The sequence below is a fragment of the Homalodisca vitripennis genome, chromosome 3 (genome assembly GCF_021130785.1).
Source record: "Homalodisca vitripennis isolate AUS2020 chromosome 3, UT_GWSS_2.1, whole genome shotgun sequence".
Taxonomy (NCBI): domain Eukaryota; kingdom Metazoa; phylum Arthropoda; class Insecta; order Hemiptera; family Cicadellidae; genus Homalodisca; species Homalodisca vitripennis.
Window position 1 is genome coordinate 190177468 of NC_060209.1, and position 23100 is coordinate 190200567.

The following is a 23100-nucleotide window of genomic DNA, read 5'->3' on the forward strand; positions in this document are numbered from 1 at the left end:
TACCAAAGAGATTTTTTTGCTATCAAAGAGATTATTTTTAGTGTGAAGTAAAAATACATAAATATGCTACAGTTAAGCGTTCTATTAAAACGACATTGTTGTAAAAGTTGAGCACACCGAAAGAAATTATTGCTTCCAATCATATGCAACTATTTCATTCAATTTCAGATGTTTACTTGGTTACAAACGATATTTATAAAGCTAGTAGATTTTGTAATCAGTTTTGGAAATGGTTAGAACAAGTAAGTAATAGCATTTATAAAATGTTACCAAAGAATGCTAGAAATAAAAACTTTTGAAATAACACAACATACTATACATGATTAATTCATTACTAAGAAAACACACATTTGTAAAAGAAATGTTATTACTAAAAGATTTCGGTTGATCATCACCTGTATGTTTTCACGGATTCTGTCAGGGTTCGAGCTCTTGGGTATGACAGCGATTCCCAGCTGTAGGAGATGACGTAGAAGCACTTGACTCGGTGTTTTGTTGTGGGCCTTGGCAATTCGAACCACCACAGGATCTTGCAGAGGATTAAAGTTCGCTCTGAGATTAAAAATGTGTGTATAAGTGACATATTACAGGAATATAAACACAAAGTCTGCCAATGAAAACAAAATTGAGTTTCAATATTACATTTTATTTTGTTTTTACATAACTTATTGATTGCTTCAATTAACTAGATGAAAAAACGCAATATCGTAAACCATATATGTAAAAGAATCGTAACTCTTATTTTTCAGTACTAAAACATTAGGTTGGTTCGTAACAATAGGATAAAAATTATGCGGAACTAAAGCATTGTGACATACACAATTTTTAATTACGAATTAAAAATAACACTTCGTGTCAAAGACAAAAAATGCAGAAATACTATTTTTTAATAATGCATGTGAATAAGATTTACACATTACTCATTATTAGAGGATTGTTCTGTCCCAAACAACAAGTCATCGTTGTGTGGGGGAGAATTCCTCTAAGAGAGTCCATACCGTTTAAACAAAAAATATACCATTTAAAGTATAACCAGCAGCCTTTAAGTGCTATAACTCCAACAAAAATAGAGGTGTCATATTTACAAAGTGTGTCAAAAAACAGAGTTCATATTTATTGGCCTGAGAACGTGACAGTTCAAAATTATGTACCCTTTCATTTGAAAACTCAAATATAGCGGATTACAAGATGGTCGCAACTGAAGCCATTGCTTCTTAAAGTTGCGTATATACCTAAAGACAACACATACCACACTCTATGATTATTGCTCTCACTGTTCTACATTTATACGGGAGTATCCCGACTTTTCCCTTATCCTGTTGGTTAGACTTTATAGTTGATCAAATAAATATATTTAATAACATTTTTGACATATGTATTTCTGAGAATGGAGCGGTGTGATATGTCACATGACCCCCTTCACATTTGTAAATTTCTACCCAAATCTTAGATGGTGGATTTCAGAATGGCCGCTAAAGTTGCCATGTTCCCACCTGCATAAACTCCATATATTATAATTATTATAATATAATATAACATCCCCGAGATAAACTGTACCTACCCACTAATATTCATTCAGCATGTAAGAGGAAATTTAATTTTCACCCGAGATAAACTGTACTTCCCACTAATATTCATGCAGCATATAAGAGGAAATTTACTTTTCACCCGAGATAAACTGTACTTCTCCACTAATATACATGCAGCATATAAGGGACAATTTCACCCTGGATAAACTGCACTTACCCACTAATATTCATGCAGCATATAAGGGATATTTTCACCCTGGATAAACTGCACTTACCCACTAATATTCATGCAGCATATAAGGGATATTTTCACCCTGGATAAACTGCACTTACCCACTAATATTCATGCAGCATATAAGGGACATTTTCACCCTGGATAAACTGTACTTCCCCACTAATATACATGCAGCATATAAGGGACATTTTTCCCTGGATAAACTGCACTTAACCACTAATATTCATGCATCATATAAGAGGAAATTTACTTTTCACCCGAGATAAACTGTACTTCCCCACTAATATACATGCAGCATATAAGAGGAATTTTAATTTTCATCTGAGATAAACTGTACTTCCCACTGATATTCATGCAGCATATAAGAGGAAATTTAATTTTCATCCGAGATAAACTGTACTTACCCACTAATATTCATGCAGCATGTAAGAGGAATTTTCATCCGAGATAAACTGTACTTACTCACTAATATACATGCAACATACAAGGGAAATTTTCACCCTGGACAAACTGTACTTACCCACTATATTCATGCAGCATGTAAGGGGAATTTTAATTTTCACCCGAGATAAACTGTACTTACCCACTAATATTCACGCAGCATATAAGGGGAAATTTAATTTTCATCCTGGATAAACTGTACTTACCCATTAATGAGCCAAGTGGGTGCCCCTGGCGAGCCCAGCGACCCGTAAGATGTGAGCGTAATCCCTTTCTTTCTGCAGAGTTCCTGCTCCGCTTTGCTCTGCAGGTACAGGTACAGTTCTATCTGCAGATTAGCCGGGGGTATGCGAGCTATCTTTAAGATACGTTCAATCTGCTTGATGTTGAAGTTCGAAATACCAATAGCTTTGGTCAAACCAGCATCAACCTGCTTCTCCATTTCCTGCAGGCATAACAAGCCACTATTACCTTATAATTAAATTTAATCCGTAGATATTAATGTAACGTAATAATTTAGTTAAGATAATAAACTATTCAGGGAAACCCTCACTTGAAGCAGTCAAAAATTTTCCTGTTATTTTTCTATGTTATCACTCTCTATTTAGTTCTGAAGAAAAATAATGTAGATAAAGCAGTTTGCAATCATACTGTGGCATCATATTTGCTAGTTTATAAAGTGCTGCAGGCTTTGATTTCACGATTTTATACCTGACTATAGTGGGTACCGGATAGTAATAATAATAAATCATTTAAAAAAATGCTTGAGGTACCTTTCAGGCTTTCTCACATATCAGTTCTAGATAGAACAATAAGCTAATCCAATATATGTATATATTTTACAATGGTTAGCAACGTGACATAATCCATGTTGACCTATTGCTGAGCATTGATTGCTATTATCTGCTAAACAAATCTTCCATCTTAGTAGGAAGAAAATTTGATACATATAGAGAACCAAAAAAGATAAGGAGGTGAAATTGTTTCGTGGGTCACCAGTAATCTGGTATTCTTTTTAATATTCTAAGCTAATTTCTTGTATTTTTAACCCATTCTCCCTATTATACCATTTTTATAAATAGTGTTATTACAAAATGAAATTTAAATTAAATTTTGAAACCCAAATAACGGGTATATACTTAACATACTGGCGTTAAAGCTATGCATATACAAGCGTTCTAAAGGAAATTTGTGCCTTTGAACCTCTTTACCGAACAAAACAAGGTTCAAACCTTTTTACCTCTTTAAGGTTTAATCCACAAATTTCTCTCTTAATTAGATTCTTAAAAGGACAAGAAATAAAACGTGTTGCTAGATCCTAATAAAAAGTCCAGACTCCCCTTAAGGAAATCAGCCACAACTAAATAAAATTTTATTAGGAATTACATTTTACATCACATGATGCAAACTTTTAAAACATTAAAAATTGTTACTCTATAATTTCATCTTGCGCTACAAACCATACACAATTTAGAATATTCTACTAAATTTTAAAGAAAACTACTCTAAATAGTGCAAAAAAACTTTTTTCAATTTGGAATTTGTACTCCAACTGCAATTTCAATAAGTCTTGTTTTGAATTAAATTTAAACATCCCACACAGAGGGATCAATAATATTAAAATAGTCGTATTAACAACATATATTTGGGAATATTTACCTTCCACAATGCAACATGATCTGTGGTCAGATCCAGCTTCGGTCCCTTCTCGACAGTACTCTCACTGGCGGTAAGCTCTTGGTCAGGGTCTAGCCCAATGGGAGTGTGTACCAAGTATAAGTCCACGTAATCCAGCTGAAGTGCTTTCAGTTGTTTCTGGAGGCTTTCCTTTACAAGCGATGGCTTATTTGATTGCATTGACAACTAGAATAGTGGAGAAGAAAACAAGCATACGTTTATTACCTTTCATTCAAAAAATGCAATAGGGTGATATTTAGAAACGTGTTTTTATTTTGATAAAAACATAAATTGTTTGGTGATATAAATCGGTGTTTAAATATCAAAACTAGATTTGCAATCTGTAATCAAAAGGTAAGATGATAACTACAATTTAAAAATTGGCAAACAATCGGATTTTAAGTGGTGATTAACAAAGATAAAGACCATCGAGCAAAGAGTTATCAATAATGCAGAATATAATTAATAACCGTCAAGTTAAAATTTAGGAACAAATAAAAACATTTTTTTATGAATTTGGAAACGAAATAACTTTTGTATGTGAACTACCACAAATATGTCGTGTTAACATACAACATGTGTTCCATCCGTTTATACGGATATTGTTATAGATACGTTAATCATTTTATAGCAATTCAATTTGAGGCTGTCAGTTCCAAAGTGACCTATCTACCATAAAGTGGAATTGGAGAAAATGGCTTCCAAAGTTTTGGCAATTTTTTGTAAAGCTGGTTTGAATTAAATTTTCTGTATATATGTCTGAATAGGAAATCATTAATTAATGAATACCAACAATTTAATATTATTCTACACATAATATTAAACATATCTTAGATTACTAAATAAATGGCACAAAGCATACTTTGACTTTTACAGTCATATAGCTGAATGGTGCTTAAGTCTCATTTTTGTGGTGGATGAGACACTTTGGCTTTATTATAAATAAAATTAAAACATTTCCTTTTATGAAGATAACAAGTTTTTTATTATTTGTACCCACAACAGTGTTCATGTGCTTCCTCTAGGTAAAACATTACCTTGAAAACATTATTATTACTATACATTTTACGTAAAAAAGCTACAAGTGGCACTTAGGTTCTTTTGGCATTTTATTAGTACAGTATGTTGGGAAAAAATTGGAACATAAGATTTTAAAGTAAGTTTTATATGCTGAGAATAATGTAATGTGTAACAATAAAAGCAATAAAACAAAACAAGTTCAGTCTTAGAATAGTAAATTATTTCTATTTTTATCAAATTATTTTAATGTATTCTTATTCATTAATCCCTAAGAGGGAGTATTACAGCTTAAAATAATAAAACTTACATAAGAAAATACAACACACTGTAAAATTAATCACTCGTCATTGGCCAACTTAAGCTAAGTGTATGGCTAACAAAAATGTGCAATAATAAACAATAGCAACACGAAAATTTAATTATTTAATATTATTTATTTAGGGAATTTAAAAAACTACATAATTATATCATTAATAAAATAGATAAAAACTAAGAATTACTCATCCTTATCACTGCTTGAGGTGTACATTGCTTCATCAACGTTGTCTCCATGCATAAGGCTTTTATAAAACCTTTGATAAATGGGCATTAAGTCATCAAGGTCTTTTAGCTTCTTAGAAACTACTGTCCGCCCTTGAGGATACAACAACGGTAGTTCTGTAGGAAGTGTTGCTGTGGCATTTCTTTTCTTAAGGCAGATTGTGTTAAAACCATAATTTTCCTCAAAATTGTACTTGAATAACATTTCAAGATCGGTGCCTTTCTTTATTTGTACATGCATAATATCTCTCCATTTCACTTTTTCACCATTTTGCATTTTCTTCCTGTTTGTCACTCGTTTTAATAACACTCCAGACGATAAAAACTTGTCATGGGACATTTCATGGACAATAAATGGTTTCTTCTTACATGCAGCTGCTGCTACCTTTGACCAGTCAGAAGGTAAGTAAATAAGTTTGTGAAACTTCTTTTCCTTTTCTATGAGACCAAAATCCTGGTCGCATGGCAGGTACGAGTGGCCTGAGACTAAAAACTTATGATCTACTTGTTTTACTTTAAATTTGGAGCTATTTACTACATAATCTGACATTGCAACAACTTTTATATTTTTATTTTGGCCACCGCACTGGTCACTGTACATAATAATCTTAGATCTGTCATTGACATGGTTTTCAAAACAATGAAGAAGGCATGATGCTATCTCATCTGGTCCCCTAGAGGCTTGTGCCTCATGCCATAAGTAGACGAACACATCATTTGTTGTTAAGTTGTGAAAACCAAATAAATAAGTCCATAACTGACGTTTTTAGTAACATATGCCTACATCCAGATCTGGAGTTGGTAAAGTCTTCATGAGATCAAAACTAATCACATAAGTATCACTGCTGGGTTCGCTGCTTAAGTTAGAATCATATTTCATCATTTCCCTGGCTTTTTCGGCAAGTATGTGATGGTTGTCTATTTCCTCTTTAATTTTACATTTTTCATTTTCACTAGATGTGCAATCAAGCTTATTTTTAAGTAGTTGCATGTTTTACAGGTATCCTTTAAAGGAGGGTGAAAGTGGTAGTTGAAGTCATAATTGAAAATTTCTCGAAATTTAAACAAACTGCAGGTCATCAATTCTGGTGTTTGCTCTTTGCAATACTGCAGATATAAATTATACATAATATTCATGTTTAATGATGGAGACAAATACTTTCTTTGATTCTTTTTCCTGGTATAGTGTGATTCATAGACTGGAAACTTTTTTATGAACTCCTTCACTTGCTCACGAACAATAATCTTTGTTTTGTTGTGGGGTTCATGTTTTCCACGTAAATCATTGGGTGATTTTTTTGTAATAGCACGTGCAATTCGTTGATCTGAAATCCTTAAAGTGTGTTTAAACACATTTTTGCAAACCTCCTTCTTGTTCCCACTTGAATCAGTAATATAGTAGTGGCGAGAAAAGTGCCTCCTACTTACATCTTCTTTTCCTGTTAACTTCACATATGCTTACATTAGACTGAATAAACATAGTTTGGAGGTTCCACTCTTTTAGCCCATAGAAATGTTTATGAATATTTTCACGTTCTTCACAAGGAAAGTTTACCAAACATCTGAAGTTACACTTGCATTCAAAAAACCTGAATTCCTTTTCTTCGACTCTAGTTCCTTTTACTAATGTGTATTGTTGTCCAGAATTCCTCAATCGCTTGCGCATGTTTTTTTCCAGTTTGCTTCTTCTTTCTTTCTCTTTCTTCCTCTATGAGCTAAACTATCTTCCTGGATAATAACTGGTAAATTATCATTGTTAACATTTTCTGACAGTATACGATCATCATTTACTGTACTTTCATTATTCAACTGACGTTGTTCGGGGTCCAACATTATAGTAGTTTTGAAATGATCACTTTCCGTTTCTAAATCATTATTGAGATCCAATGTTACATCTACAGGAATTGCTTCTTGAACACTGTCCATAATCAATACCTCTTCACTAGTTGATTCTACACTAATACTGTGGGTTATATTATTTACATTTTGGAGATCGTCAAAAAATATTAAGGCATTGTTTGCAGCTTCTAAAATTAAGCTTTGTGAAGAGTTGTTTAGGGCAGTTAACAATAAATCGTCAAAACTATCGTTGTTATTTAAAATTTCGCCTTGATTGGGGTCATTCACACAGTTTCCTTTTGTTGTTTCCTCTTGAGTATATTTTACGATTGTGGTAGTAATTTCACTTTCAATAATACCAGGAACATTGTAATTTACATCAGAGTCGTCATGTGCATCAAGATTGCAGTGATTTCCTTCTTTGTCTTTTTCATTATTTACCTTTTGGTTTGGGCGTTCATTCAAATCTGGAAATAATAATAAAGTTGTAAAAGTAAATTCAAAGACGAATAATGTTTATGCCAAAGTAGCCTAACCGCCAAAATGAACCTATGTGCCCATTTCACTGCAAACCGAAAATGCCAAAGTAGCCTATGCGCCAAGACAACTTTAATCTTGTTATACTATTCTGTATTATTAATTTTTTCACCTTTAACCAGAAAAATGAGTGTTTTCCATTGCACTCTATTGGTATAACTGTGAGTTAAACATTTCCTCACTTGATTATTTAGCCTAGCAAAGAAAATAGCTAGACATTATTACGATTAGACTAGCCTTTTTATTGTTTTTATTGTAACATTAATTACAATATTATCTTTATGGCACTGTAATTATGTGAAACAAAATCATTTTTCTATAAACCTAGTTTGTTTTAATATGGATATTCAAGTAATTCATCCATGAAAATTACAATCTAAGAGAGCACTGCTCATAACCTAATTCAAGGATCACAGTGTTTACAAACAAAATATATCATATAATTAAACTTACCTGTTTTTGTCACTGTATCAGGAGCATTTTTCATCATCTGCATGATAAGTTTTGTACGTTTACTAAACATGATTACACTTAAAACATTAAAGTAATAGCGTTTTAAAGGCACTACGAAATCACGTTTTTCCTTATGGCAGAACAACACGTGTTTGGAAGATAGTTCACTTTGGCATATGAATCCTGGGTGGGGGAGCAGTGCTGCCAAAACAAATCTAGTGGGGAAAAAATACTCTACTGCCGTTTTATGTTTCATAAGTCACTTTGGCATTGTAGCTTACCCTTCAAAGACCCCACTAGACACATGAAAGCAAAAATACAAAAAATGTCGCTTAGGTCACTTTGGAACTGACAGCCTCATTTCAATTAAAATTCTCGGATAAAACCACCAGTATGTGATATTCATTCAAGTTATTAATGTAGGTATACTTTTGTAATAAGCAACCAACAGCAGAGATGGCATATCCATTTTAATTTATAATACGCTTTTAAATTTAAATAATATTTCTTAAATGTGGTTGGTAAGTTTGCTTATTTTAATAATAATAAATATAATATTTAAAAAATAGGGTAAGGTATGGTTATTTCGTAGTGTGGGTAACTTTGCAGTAATTTCTGTTTGTTCTATTACAGAATTGCCTGCAAAGTTATTAGTTCAAGCATATGCCACTAGGCTGCGGAAGATGTCTATTTTTTGAAGAAGCACATGTTTCGCCGGGTCTGCTTTCTAGTTCGTATTGTAAACAAAGTTAAAGGTTATGTCGGTGCTTTGTAAACAAGCCATTCAGTCGGTGCTTGCAAAGGTTTTTGAGAGCCTTGTGGTGGATAAACTTGTATTTGATCTCAAGCATGTAATCGCTGAGGAACAACATGGCTTTAGGAGTGGTCGATCGACCTCTACCAATCTCCTGGTGCTACATAACTATGTCACATCTGCATTTTCCAGGCGGAGGCAGGTCGATTGCATACTGCTCGACTTCTCAAAGGCGTTTGATAGAGTCAACCACAATCTTCTCATTTCTAAACTGAGAGGCTATGGTGTAACGGGATCTCTACTGGAGTGGCTGTCAAGTTACCTGACTAATCGGGGAATGATTGTGAAGTTTGCCGGCTCTTACTCTGAAATGTTTCCAGCCCCGTCTGGTGTTCCGCAAGGCTCGCATTTGGCTCCTCTCCTTTTCAGTCTTTTCATTAATGATATTTGCGAAGTTATCTCTACGGGTTGTCTCATGTTCGCTGATGACATCAAGATATTTGTCGAAGTGAACTCTTCTGAGGACTGTCAGCGACTACAGGATACTTTAGATCATATCGTAGCCTGGTGTCAGCGTAATGGGATGGACCTGAATGCTGATAAAAGTGCTGTACTCACGTACTCCCGGCTGGACTCACCCACTGTATTCAACTACACTCTCTTCGGCTCCTCACTAAATAAAGTCTGCAGTTTTAAGGACCTTGGGGGTCGTCATGACTCATGATATGCAGCAAGGCCAATTCACTAATGGGATTCCTATGCAGAACATCGAAAGACATTCAATCCCCAACTACATTGACAAGACTGTTCAAAACCTTAGTGCGTCCGATCCTAGAATTTTCATCTGTTGTTTGGTGTCCCTACCTGACAGGGCACATTGATACTCTTGAGCGGGTGCAGATCAGATTCTTGAGGCTCATCGGACTGCGTCTTGAATATCAGTTCCTGGAGACGCCTGTTGACTGTTTGAGGATCTCCCTTGGCCTTCCACATTTGGCGACTAGAAGAAGGATGGCGAACATCTTGATTCTTCATAAGATGGTTAACGGTGCTCTAGACTGCCCTCGTCTTCTCTCTCTTCTCGAGTTTCGAATTCCGACATCCACTCGTTCCGGGGACATCTTTTTCAAGAGGGCACTTCCTTCTCTTTACAGCTACCACAGCTGTATTCCCAGACTTATGAGAGAAGGTAATGAGGTTTCAGGTGGTGTGGAATTTTTTGGATCCTCTTATCAGTCATTTCGATCGTGCTTGGGGAAGCTACTATGACGGGCAACTGTGTTAGTTCTTAATTTGTTGTTGTTTAGCTGTTTACTGTTATTATTATTGTGTTCATATTATATACGTGTTATTATTGTTGTCCAGATTCCTATATATATATATATATATATCATAACACTATTGACCCTAAAGTAACCCACCATTATTATTTTTATTATATAATTTTTGTTGTTGAGCTGTTTCTGTTGTTATTATTATTGTGTTCAGATTTATACGTGTTATTACTGTGTTGTTCAGATTATATAAATATCATCTCACTATAGACCATAATGTAACTCGCCATTATTATTATATAACTTTTGTTGTTAGCTGTTTGCGTTGTTATTATTATTGTGTTCAGATTCTATACGTGTATTATTGTTATATAATTTTTGTTATTTAGCTGCTACTTTTATTATTATCTCGCCCAGACTCTTTACGTATTATTATGGTTGTTAACTTGCAATAATTATTGTTGTTCAGATTCCATGGATAAACCTTATTATCCATGTTACACTACTGTTAGCAGATTCCATGTTACACTCATTATAAACCTTATTTTAACTCACCATAATCCTTTATGTTATTATTGTTATTTTTCTCTGATTGTGTTTTGATTAATATTAAGTAAAATGCTTGGTTATGGATAGCTGCCACCTTTGTTATAAGTTATGTTGTACAAATTGGTTTACCGTTGAAATAAATAAATAAATAAATGTCTGACAATTATTTTAGAATGTTGTGCTGTTTTACGAGTGTATAGTTGTTTGGTGGATTTAGTTTATATAATACGCGTGTGTGGTAGAAGTTCTAGTGTGGTACATGTAGATCATGAAACACAGGTCCATTTAATATTAGTTTGATATAGTTCTATCCTAAAAAATAAACAAGCCATAACTTTAGAAACCAAGATGTTTTTGTTAGCAAAATCACTATAATTTTTCATGTTTCCGTTACCGTATAGCTAATTTATTTTTTTCCTAAGCAAGTTTGTTGATCTTTCTTCTGATAAAATCTATATATATATATATATATATATATATATATATAATATATATATATATATATATATATATATAAAAGGTTAGGTTATGTTGTGTTATGTTAGGTTAGACCAAAAATAACTGTCCTGTTTCTGTAGAAAATATATTTTGAAATTGCGGTCCTTTCTAAAAATGACCCCATATTTTAATAATCAAATCTAGGCTATTGGGAAATTACCTTACCTTTTCTTACACTTTATTTTTCACTGCAAAATTACCTATTCTGATTATAATGTTTTTCGTGAACATCATTATTCTTATTATTTCAGTTTACTTTTTATTCAAAATTCAAAATGGTTAACCCTAAAGACAAAGAGTTAAACAAACGCAAGACATAGAAATGATGAAATATCTGATCTAGTAATGCGGCGAAGAAAGTAAATGCAGGTGAAGTAACTCTGTATAACGCAAGCCAGGACTCTGGGGGTTCCTTATAATAGTCTACATTAAAAGACTTTTTAGCCAAAAATGACGACTTTGATCATGCTCATGTCTTCAAAATGGGCAGACCATTCATCTTGTCCTCAAATATTAAATTGCGTGTTTTTACCTTTATTGATGAAATGCAGGAATTTGGTTTTGGCCTTACAGTGCTTCAAATTAGAAAGCTGGCTTGTGACCTTTCAGACAAAATAGGCAGATCACATTTTTATAACACTAAGAAAAAGGTGGCCAGTAAACGATGGTAGTCAAAATTTAATGAACGCTATAACCTGTGTCTTCGGACACCCGAAAACTTATTGAGGTAACCATAAAATGGAATGATCCATCTACTAGTAAAGTGGTTGAAAACGTGATCAGCTCTCCTTCAAAGGTCTCTATTGAAGAAACTTCTGATATTTCTGCCACTGATCGTAAGAAGAATAAAGAATCTGATACAAAATGCTCTGAGAGACAAGAATCTCGAACAGGAGTTAAATATCAGGCTAATGTTGTGAATGATATGTTATATTGCAATAATGATGTGAATCTTGAAAATCGTGACAATGTTGTTATGGAAGAATTGTTGTGGGCCCCTCCTCTTCACATGACCAACGATGAACTGGATGATTACATATATAAAGCAGACAAGATAGTCTACTATAACCTTTTTTTTATTTATATACAAATACCACATTTAGCTTTTTTCATTTTTTGTTTCCCGAAGTACAGATGGGGTGTAACATGTTACTTTTTTTAACATACAAAATTAAATTTAAATTTAAAATAGACATTAGTAAAATTGTAAAATTAGAACAGGCAATTTTTTTTAACATTAAGAATAACGACTTGAGTTTTATAATTGTCATTAGAAGGAGCGAAATAATCATTTTACTGACGATGAGTCAGACACTATCTGGCAGGTCCGTGCCCGCACGGATATCGCCGCTTCCCCTCCGATCACGGCGAGAGGAGAAGGCTTCCCCCACCCTCGCGATCGCGCGAACCTATATAACGACGGCCGATTGGAGAGTCGACACACAGAGAGATAGACAGTAACCGCGACCCCGCCGACGACCGCTCCTCACCACGACTACTTCGACCCCTTCCCCCGACCCCGCTCGCTGACTACATCGCGACTCGACGCCGATATCCAGCACCAGGTGTAATAATTTTATATTAATATAGAAAAAAATAATTCTGTTTTCCGTGAGGATTTCAACCTGTCTGATGATGATGACAAGCAGACAGTTCCAACAGATAACGAGCAGAAAGTTCTAACAGATGACGAGCAGAAAGTTCTAACAGATTACGAACAGAAAGTTCTAACAGATGACGAACAGAAAGTTCTAACAGATGATAAACAGAAAGTTCTAACAGATGACGAAAATCTATTAATGGATTCTTCGCAAGACCTGTATCTCACTAAAAAGCCTACGAAAGAGGATATAATTAATCAACTTTTGGGAGCAATAGAAGCTGCACGTTATGGTGAAAGTATTAAGAAGGGAGATGGTGAGGTAACCATAACATGGAATGATCCATCTACTAGTAAAGTGGTTGAAAACGTGATCAGCTCTCCTTCAAAGGTCTCTATTGAAGAAACTTCTGATATTTCTGCCACTGATCGTAAGAAGAATGAAGAATCTGATACAAAATGCTCTGAGAGACAAGAATCTCGAACAGGAGTTAAATATCAGGCTAATGTTGTGAATGATATGTTATATTGCAATAATGATGTGAATCTTGAAAATCGTGACAATGTTGTTATGGAAGAATTGTTGTGGGCCCCTCCTCTTCACATGACCAACGATGAACTGGATGATTACATATATAAAGCAGACAAGATAGTCTACTATAAACTTTTTTTATTTATATACAAATACCACATTTATCTTTATTCATTTTTTGTTTCCCGAAGTACGGATGGGGTGTAACATGTTACTTTTTTTTAACATACAAAATTGAATTTAAATTTAAAATAGACATTAGTAAAATTGTAAAATTAGAACAGGCAATTTTTTAACATTAAGAATAACGACTTGAGTTTTATAATTGTCATTAGAAGGAGCGAAATAATCATTTTACTGACGATGAGTCAGACACTATCTGGCAGGTCCGTGCCCGAACGGATATCGCCGCTTCCCCTCCGATCACGGCGAGAGGAGAAGGCTTCCCCCACCCTCGCGATCGCGCGAACCTATATAACGACGGCCGATTGGAGAGTCGACACACAGAGAGATAGACAGTAACCGCGACCCCGCCGACGACCGCTCCTCACCACGACTACTTCGACCCCTTCCCCCGACCCCGCTCGCTGACTACATCGCGACTCGACGCCGATATCCAGCACAAGGTGTAATAATTTTATATTAATATAGAAAAAAATAATTCTGTTTTGCGTGAGGATTTCAACCTGTCTGATGATGATGACAAGCAGACAGTTCCAACAGATAACGAGCAGAAAGTTCTAACAGATGACGAGCAGAAAGTTCTAACAGATTACGAACAGAAAGTTCTAACAGATGACGAACAGAAAGTTCTAACAGATGATAAACAGAAAGTTCTAACAGATGACGAAAATCTATTAATGGATTCTTCGCAAGACCTGTATCTCACTAAAAAGCCTACGAAAGAGGATATAATTAATCAACTTTTGGGAGCAATAGAAGCTGCACGTTATGGTGAAAGTATTAAGAAGGGAGATGGTGAGGTAACCATAACATGGAATGATCCATCTACTAGTAAAGTGGTTGAAAACGTGATCAGCTCTCCTTCAAAGGTCTCTATTGAAGAAACTTCTGATATTTCTGCCACTGATCGTAAGAAGAATGAAGAATCTGATACAAAATGCTCTGAGAGACAAGAATCTCGAACAGGAGTTAAATATCAGGCTAATGTTGTGAATGATATGTTATATTGCAATAATGATGTGAATCTTGAAAATCGTGACAATGTTGTTATGGAAGAATTATTGTGGGCCCCTCCTCTTCACATGACCAACGATGAACTGGATGATTACATATATAAAGCAGACAAGATAGTCTACTATAACCTTTTTTTATTTATATACAAATACCACATTTATCTTTATTCATTTTTTGTTTCCCGAAGTACGGATGGGGTGTAACATGTTACTTTTTTTAACATACAAAATTGAATTTAAATTTAAAATAGACATTAGTAAAATTGTAAAATTAGAACAGACAATTTTTTAACATTAAGAATAACGACTTGAGTTTTATAATTGTCATTAGAAGGAGCGAAATAATCATTTTACTGACGATGAGTCAGACACTATCTGGCAGGTCCGTGCCCGCACGGATATCGCCGCTTCCCCTGTGATCACGGCGAGAGGAGAAGGCTTCCCCCACCCTCGCGATCGCGCGAACCTATATAACGACGGCCGATTGAAGAGTCGACACACAGAGAGATAGACAGTAACCGCGACCCCGCCGCCGATCGCTGCGTACACCGACGACTGCTCGATCCCTTTCCCCGACTCCGCTCGCTGAACTACAACGCGAATCGACACCGCCGGTATCCAGCACCAGGTAAGGGACGACGACCCTCTTCCTTACTAAAGTGATTATCTCCGCCATCAACAATTCTTCCATTTTTTTAATGTGAAACAGACTTTAATATTTTATTTGTTAGTTAAGAAAATTATTTGATCTGAAATATATTATTACTGATTTATGGCTATAGATTTATTTTGATAAGATAATTATTTGATTTAAAATATACTCTTAGTAATTTATTTGCTATTTAAGAGTATCAATAAATTTAAATAGAATATATTTGACTTTCTCAATTTAGTCAAACTTTAATTACTCAAGTTATTTTTTTTCTTCAATTTAACTTATATTTTGAATTCCAATTACTCAGATTATTTTTTGTCATTTCGACTAAATTTGAGATACTGTGTTAAAATTTTCCTTTCTAAATTTCTTTCAGGTCTCGCATTTCTTTTCCTGGCGATTGATCTGACACCTCATCCTGAGTTTCCTTTACGAACTTTCCTACCAATTATCTCCTACCCGAAAAAAAATATAACAGTCGGGACTCGCCTTACCACTGCCTTCTTTCCGGCGATTGTACTGACATCCTATACCCACGACTTCCTTTTATAAATACTTTCTTCCCACCGACCCCGTCCTCATAAACTAAATCTTATGTTCAATCGATGTAAATTTTTATGTTAGGTATAAAGTTTTCTCGACTACCATTCTGTGGTCTGACTATTTACATTTCTTGGCGAACCTCTAATCTACTCAGAAATATTTTTCTTTCTTATTGAAATTCAATCTAATTTTCATTTAATTAATTATTTATATTTTTGTAAGTGATTATCTTTATTTTCTCCTTTATATTATCTTTCGGGAATCGCAACCCTTTCTTTTTATTTTGCGAACGTCCTGACACCCTCACCCCGATAACCTCCTTCAAAATATTTATTTTACGATATTTTAGCTTATTTTTCTGGTAAACTGTGCAGATAGGGTAAGTATTGAATTTTTCTTTGATATTCATAGAGCCCTGATATCCATAGTAATTTAGCTTAGTAGCCTTATTGCATGGTTCAAATCATTTACCTTTATCTTAGTTTGCATTTGGTAGGTTAATCCTGCATGGTGTGTTATAAATGATTATTTTATTTTTCTTTTCCAAAATTATATGCCTGAGAAAGTAAACTTGATATTTTATTTTTGGAACTGTAAATTGCCTACAGACTAAATACAGTTTCGTCTATTTTTATATTATAAATTCATCTAGCTTTTGCATCCCTTAGAAATACTTTTTGTTAATGGTTAGTGCTTGCTTTATGTATATAGTAGTTGCACTGTGATATTGGTGCATGGCTAATCTTTAATTTATAATATTGTATATTTGCTATTGGTGTTATTTGAATATTGCTTTTGTTTGCCATTGCTATTTATATTTTGCTTTAATTTTGTATTTTCCTTCTACTAACCATCATTACTTAACCGATTAATCATTCCTAATCCGGGCTCTTACAATAATTACGGTATACGACTCCCCGACCATAGTTATCAGTGGAGACTACTCAGCTTACTCGTAATTCCTCACTGACTGACGTATTAATAAACAATACAGTATACTGGTGTAATTTTTAAAATACTAGGATTACAGTTTGTTTTCGAAATCGAACTCGCTTGAACAATAACTTTCCTAAGCCAAGAAATTTTTATTTTTTGACCAAGATTATATTTTTTATTAATTTTACTTCTTCAAAATTTTATTGGAGTTGACGTGATGAAGTAAGCCCAAAATTGTTTTGGAAGAACCAATTTCTTCCGCAGGGCCCTCTGATTCGACTCCTAACAATAAATAATAGTTGTATGAAATTCTCGAACCCTGGAAATTTCTAACCCAGCTCGACTGGCAATCTGGCAAGTTGCGAATATTTTCGCTTGCCCCGAAAATAACATCGCAACAGACTTAACTCATTTAAATGAAATTATTACACTATTCATTGAACATATTATATTTAATGAAGTTCACATCATCTTCATTTAGGAATCTAAAAAGGCTTGTAACATCTTCAACTTTCTTCTGGTTGATTTCTGGTCTGGGACATTTAGCTGTAGTGACAGTCTGAAAGTGTTGAACTCCTTGTTTCCAAAATCTTTACAGTTCAAAGTTTTTAGTATAACTTCGGGAACACGAAACACCATCGCTGCGATCATACTTTATAATAACGTACTTTATGATTTTGAAGGGCACTTTGTTTTTGGACACAGGTTTAGGAAAGTAAAAAGGTTTAAGGAAAGAGTCCCAGTTTTGAAGAAGGTCACTGTCCATTTTTACTTCAAAGGGCGCAGGATTGGTTCTGCACGTTACCATAGCGTTAAGGTATGGTTTAGGACTTCCTATTAGTTCAGCTTTGTTAATAGCCTTGTTGATAATGCCAAAGTTTCTATCATATTGGGAGAAGCTGTGGCCTCTAACCGGAAACAGTTGTATGGCAGTTACTTGGAATACTCTTGCGAACCACGATAAAAACCTTGTGACAGTTAAATTTCTGTTCTGCCCTCCTGCGGCGTCTGATAACAACACAATAGTTGTAATGGCAGAAAATTTACTCATTTGTATTTTCATACAATCATATAAAAAAGATACCACAGAGTTAGGATTCTTCTTTCCATCACATTCAGTAAATGCATAACAATAACTAGAGTTGTCGTTAAACACGTGAATGTTCAAGCAAGCAGTACAACCATAACATTCTTTTGTAAAATTGGGTATTGACATTTAACTTTGGTATTGGAAAGTTTTGTGAATAGTCGAACTCCAAGACTAAGTGTGTAGGATTTTCTTCTATGGATTTAGCAATATACGTATCACGCAGTTTTTTTCTTTTATTTGCTTTCCTTTTGTGACATTCTAAAAAAAAGTCTTACATAGGTCATTATCATTGACATTTAGTTTGTTCTTACGTTCTTGGCAATAGTCGCATACATCTGTTTTAGGTTTGCAAACAGAATAAGAAAACTTAGTTTCAAAATACTTATAATATGTTATGTAGGACATCTTAAGAGTTTCATTCTTTTTTTCTTTGAAAAAGTCCTTGAACAACTCATACAATGATTTTATATTTAACAAAGTGTTATCAAAATAAAGCAAATTACTCTTGCTTTTGCAGTAATGACTTTCATCATGGGGAATACTCGCCAAGTGCTCCCCCATTAACTCAACAACGTCATCTGAGATGTTTCTGGGCCTATTAGAATGTTCCCTCTTTTTTCTTCAAATGACTCGCCCAATAAGATCTTTTGTTGGATAATACGCAAGCGTTTTATTGAAATTTTGAACAAGTCCAAAATCAACTTGTAACACACTGAAACAGCGTTTCCTCTTACAGACAGACGATAGGCCCAAGTGTGATCTATAAGTTTTTTGGGTTAACTGATTTCTTTCTACTTTTGGGATCTTTAGCCAAGTCCATACAGTTGGACAACTGGCTGTCTTGGAATTTTTTGTTCTGGCAGTTGTAGAAGCAATCAAAAAGTTCTACTTGAAAATCAAGAGGCAGATTATCGTAACATTCCTTTTGGCAGCAGTCAGTAACTAAATTAAATGTTTTGGAACTAACCTTCTTTCCTGAAAGAGAAACATACTCTACACCTTGTACACGCGTTAATTTATTGGTTTCCTGTACCTTATTTTTCTGTTTATGGATCACTTTCCTTTTCCTCTTCCCACCAGAACTATTAACTTGCTGAACATTCTCAAAATCACTAGATTCGTCACTACTTATCATTGTTTTTAAAGGAATACAACTCACAAAACATAGGACAATAACAATACTGGTACTTTAACCTCAAAATACAGTAAACCTGCAGTAACCATCTAATCTGACAATCACATGGTTGAAAAAAAATAGCCTGCACACATTTAAACAATTGTTTAACAATTTAAACAGTTCTACCAACTTCAGTTTTAAAGATAAACACAATGAAAGTTATACCGTTGTAAAGGGGAAAACATGACGGATCTAAAAATCTGTTCTGCTTAAAAAGGGCACATGAGCTTATGTGCCCTTCTCACGTCGACCGCCTCAATTGAAACATTATTTCATGCATTAAAAACTTCGTTGGATGACGTTCCTCTGCTTCAAGCACGAAACAAACTCTTATCAGGATTGAAAAACAATTGAAACATTATTCCATGCATTCAAAACTTTGTTGGATGACGTCCGTCTACCTCGAGCACGAAAGAAAATCTTATGCTGATATAATTTCAGAACCTTACTACTATACCTCAGTTACGTTTCCAACGATACCTTGGTGGTAACGAAGATATCCTGTCGCTCAAGTTTTCCTGTCGACATCCACTGGGTGAGCACCTTGCCGATCACAGCTTCGTTGTTGTAGAGGGCGGCTGTGTCTATGAGGCGGTACCCGGCTTCGAGAGCAGCGTTCAGAGCCTTCTCCAGGTCATCGTCCAAACTCTGGCACAAAACCTGAATTTTAGTACTGACAATGGGCCGGAACAGGTAACGATGACAAAGCTATTATTCATTAACTTGGTATGAGTACGCTACACCAAGTGTACGCTAACAAGCTTCGCTGAGTACACAGATTTTCTCAAGGATGACTGACGTAACTGCTAGCTGATTCTGCGTAGCTAGCTTACATTTACACTCTTGCATAACAAAAAATACTAGTTTTCTATGATTTCTTTAAATAAAACACTTTCAACTGTATTTGCACAAGTAGAATATTTTATCAACACTTGTTTCAGTAAAATACTTGTCTGTGTGATTAAAACACATCCAGTTGAATCAAGTATTTTACAAAAATGTTCTAACAATATCTTTACAGTAAACCATATCATCTAGAGTAATATTCCATATGAAATCCTTTCCAAAGTATTGACAGCTATGAGGAATACATTCTATACAATTGTCACTTTTTTGCATTAAAACAACAGATTCATCACTATTTTTCTGAACACTCTTCAGATACGTCATGTGGTCTTAGTTGCCACGGAACATACAAATCCTTTCTACTCTTGTTTTTATGCGAAATTTAAAGTATTTTCGTTATATCTTGCCATGTAACACATTCACGCTTTTGTTTATCAATTGTAGAGCAGTGTTGGAAATATAATAGTTCAGTTAGCTAGTGATGTTATTGCAAACGTAAGAGTGTACTAAAATCGTTTACTTCCAATTCTATTACTTTTTTTGACTGTATGTATAAAAATGGCGCACGTTACAATCTCATATCATTGTACTGAGTTTGATTATATTTGAGTATATTTATTTAACTACTAGCTGTTTCCCGCGGCTTCGCACGCGTCTCTTAAGCTTTGCCCGTATATTTCTTTGCCTTCAAATAGTGTTTGGATATTTTAATATACGTAACTACTGTGTTGTAATTGCAGTTTATAATGTGCAGGCGCTTTGATAACTTTTATATCTTGCAGTACAGCCTGGTGGTTAGTTACATCAATGGGCATTGCGTATAAACCTTCTACATAGAAAAATACAAATTTTCATAGTGATCGGTCCAATAGTTTCTGAGTCTATAAAGGACAAACACACAAACATTCATTTTTATATATTATGATTGCAGAAACAGTTTAAACAAAATTTGTCGTTTCTCTTAAGCTTACTCTATGCTTTAAAACTATAAGTGTAAAGAAATTTATATATAAATATATTTTTTGTCGCATTATATATGTTTACAAAGAACAGCTGATTAAAAATTTGAAAAGACTCTTTCACTTAATAACATATGTTTGCTGCAATGCATTTCTTACGGGTATTTCTGTAACCAGTGGGGCGGAATCCTGAATCGGGAAAGGGATAAAAAGTATCCTATAACCTTCTACAGATCAAGACGAACAAATTTAAAAAAAATTAGGCGAATCCGTCCAGCCGTTTGTGAGTGATGCTGTTACACACGAACAGTTTCATTTTTATATATATAGATTTTAATACAGCATGATTACCATAATATTTTACTTATAAGACCAATGTAATCATATTCGCTAACGCTCAGCCAAATCCTAAGGAGTGACATGCATCATCATCGGAACTCGTTGCTGCTTATATAGAAATTAAGTTTCGTGAAATATTTCAAGTTTATATGTCAGTTTGTTTACGAGATATCGTGCAACAGTCATAAATATAGACAGTCCCTCTAGTTATAGGCTTCGCTACCGCCCAGCCAATAAATAAAATATACCATCTTAGTCATACTTGTAGTATTAAAAATAACATGAGAATTACCCTCTTCTTCGTAGATGTAAAAAATTTTAAATTTTGAGCTACAATCAAATCTTTAATTAACCAGTGGCATATAAAAATTTAAAATATAATTTAGATAGAGACCTTGACTAAGAGTAAAAGAGTATCTTGACTACTTAGAATAATTATTGGGACACTGTAAACAAAGTAATGACGTGGGGTAGCTTAATATTACTTTCTTACACCTACTTATCTTCATTATAGCATTAGTTAATAACAAAACACATATAATGCTTTCATAAAGTGTGCTTTAAAATGAAGACCACAGGGGAAAAACTTGGTAAGTCCATTTTTTCGTTTTTTTATTTTGTTGCCATGCAGAAGCAACTTCCCCAATAGAAGCAACTAAGTACTTTATTGGGGAAAAATCATATTGGGGAATAAGTTGATATGTCCACAACAACAAGCATTTGAAAATATAGTGTACAGGGGAAAAACTTGGTAAGTCCATGTGATACAGGGGAAGAACTTGGCTAGTCCACAGAAATTATTCTTTGTAGTGATGGCCAGCCTGATTTACTCCATCTGTGAAATGTAAAACGGTGTTGTCTTCTGGTTTATAGGTTATGTTTTAAGCTCTGATTTACACATGTGCTGTTTATAGGTTATTTTGTAGGCCTTATTTCACACGCACTCTCAATTATAGTGGTGTACTATTCGATTGTGATTTAAGTGTATTAAACATAATGACCAGTGATTGTGAGGATTCGGATAATCCTGTTATGGATATGAAAAGTAGTAAGAAAAGGAAGAGTTTTGGGAGAGTGAAAGATGTACAGAAGAAGATGAAGTTACAAAGTCATGAAACAGGTGAACCTTGTTCTTGTACTAAAGCATGTTTTGACTCCCTACCAGAAAATTGCAAAAAAGACATTATTGTCAACATGAACAATATGAAAAGTAATGATGAAGTAAATATGTACTTGGCTGGCCTAATTTCATTAGTCCCAATTCAACGACGGAGGCCGAGGAAAAATGAAAATGAAGCAAGCTTCCGTGACTGCTCAGTTTGTTATCGTGTAAGAATTAAGCAAGAAGGCGTTGTGGAGGAAATTCAAGTTTGTAAACAGGCCTTTATTTCCTTACACGGTATTACCAGGGGAAAGGTAGAGATTCTGGTTTCAAAAATTAAAAAAAAAATGGAGTGTCGCCTAGAGATTTAAGAGGGACTCACCAAAACAGACCTAAGAAATTGAAAGATGAAACTATTGCGGTAGTTAAGGAGCACATTAGTTCATTCAAAAGTAGGAACAGCCATTATAGTTTAAAAAATCAGACAGGGTTTATTTAGATGAGAGCCTAAACATTCAAAAAATGTTTGACCTGTACAAACAAAAGTATCCAGAGCATGCAGTATCTTATGAAAGCTATAGAACGATATTTAATAATGACTTTAATATAAGCTTTGGATACCCCAGAACCGACACATGCTCATCTTGTGACAAATACACAGCAGAGACTCGGGCTTTAGATTTGAAACTGGGGTCAAATGAAACAGATCAAGGTGTGAGAGAGAAGCTTTTGAAAGAAAAGCGTGCCCTAGATGTTAGCCACGAGGTGCATTTAAGAAA

General features: G+C 34.4%; 1 protein-coding gene across 1 annotated transcript in view; it reads right to left on the reverse strand.

The window, feature by feature from the left end:
* The window catches only part of LOC124358521 (aldo-keto reductase family 1 member C1-like), a 35536-nt gene that overhangs the window by 317 nt on the left and 12119 nt on the right, over positions 1 to 23100 (reverse strand). The window contains exons 4-7 of the mRNA XM_046810818.1: positions 19556 to 19783; positions 3865 to 4068; positions 2412 to 2650; positions 396 to 552 (exon numbers count right to left, since the gene is read on the reverse strand). Coding sequence (XP_046666774.1) covers positions 396 to 552; positions 2412 to 2650; positions 3865 to 4068; positions 19556 to 19783 — 828 coding nt within the window. The remainder of the gene's footprint in view (positions 1 to 395; positions 553 to 2411; positions 2651 to 3864; positions 4069 to 19555; positions 19784 to 23100) is intronic.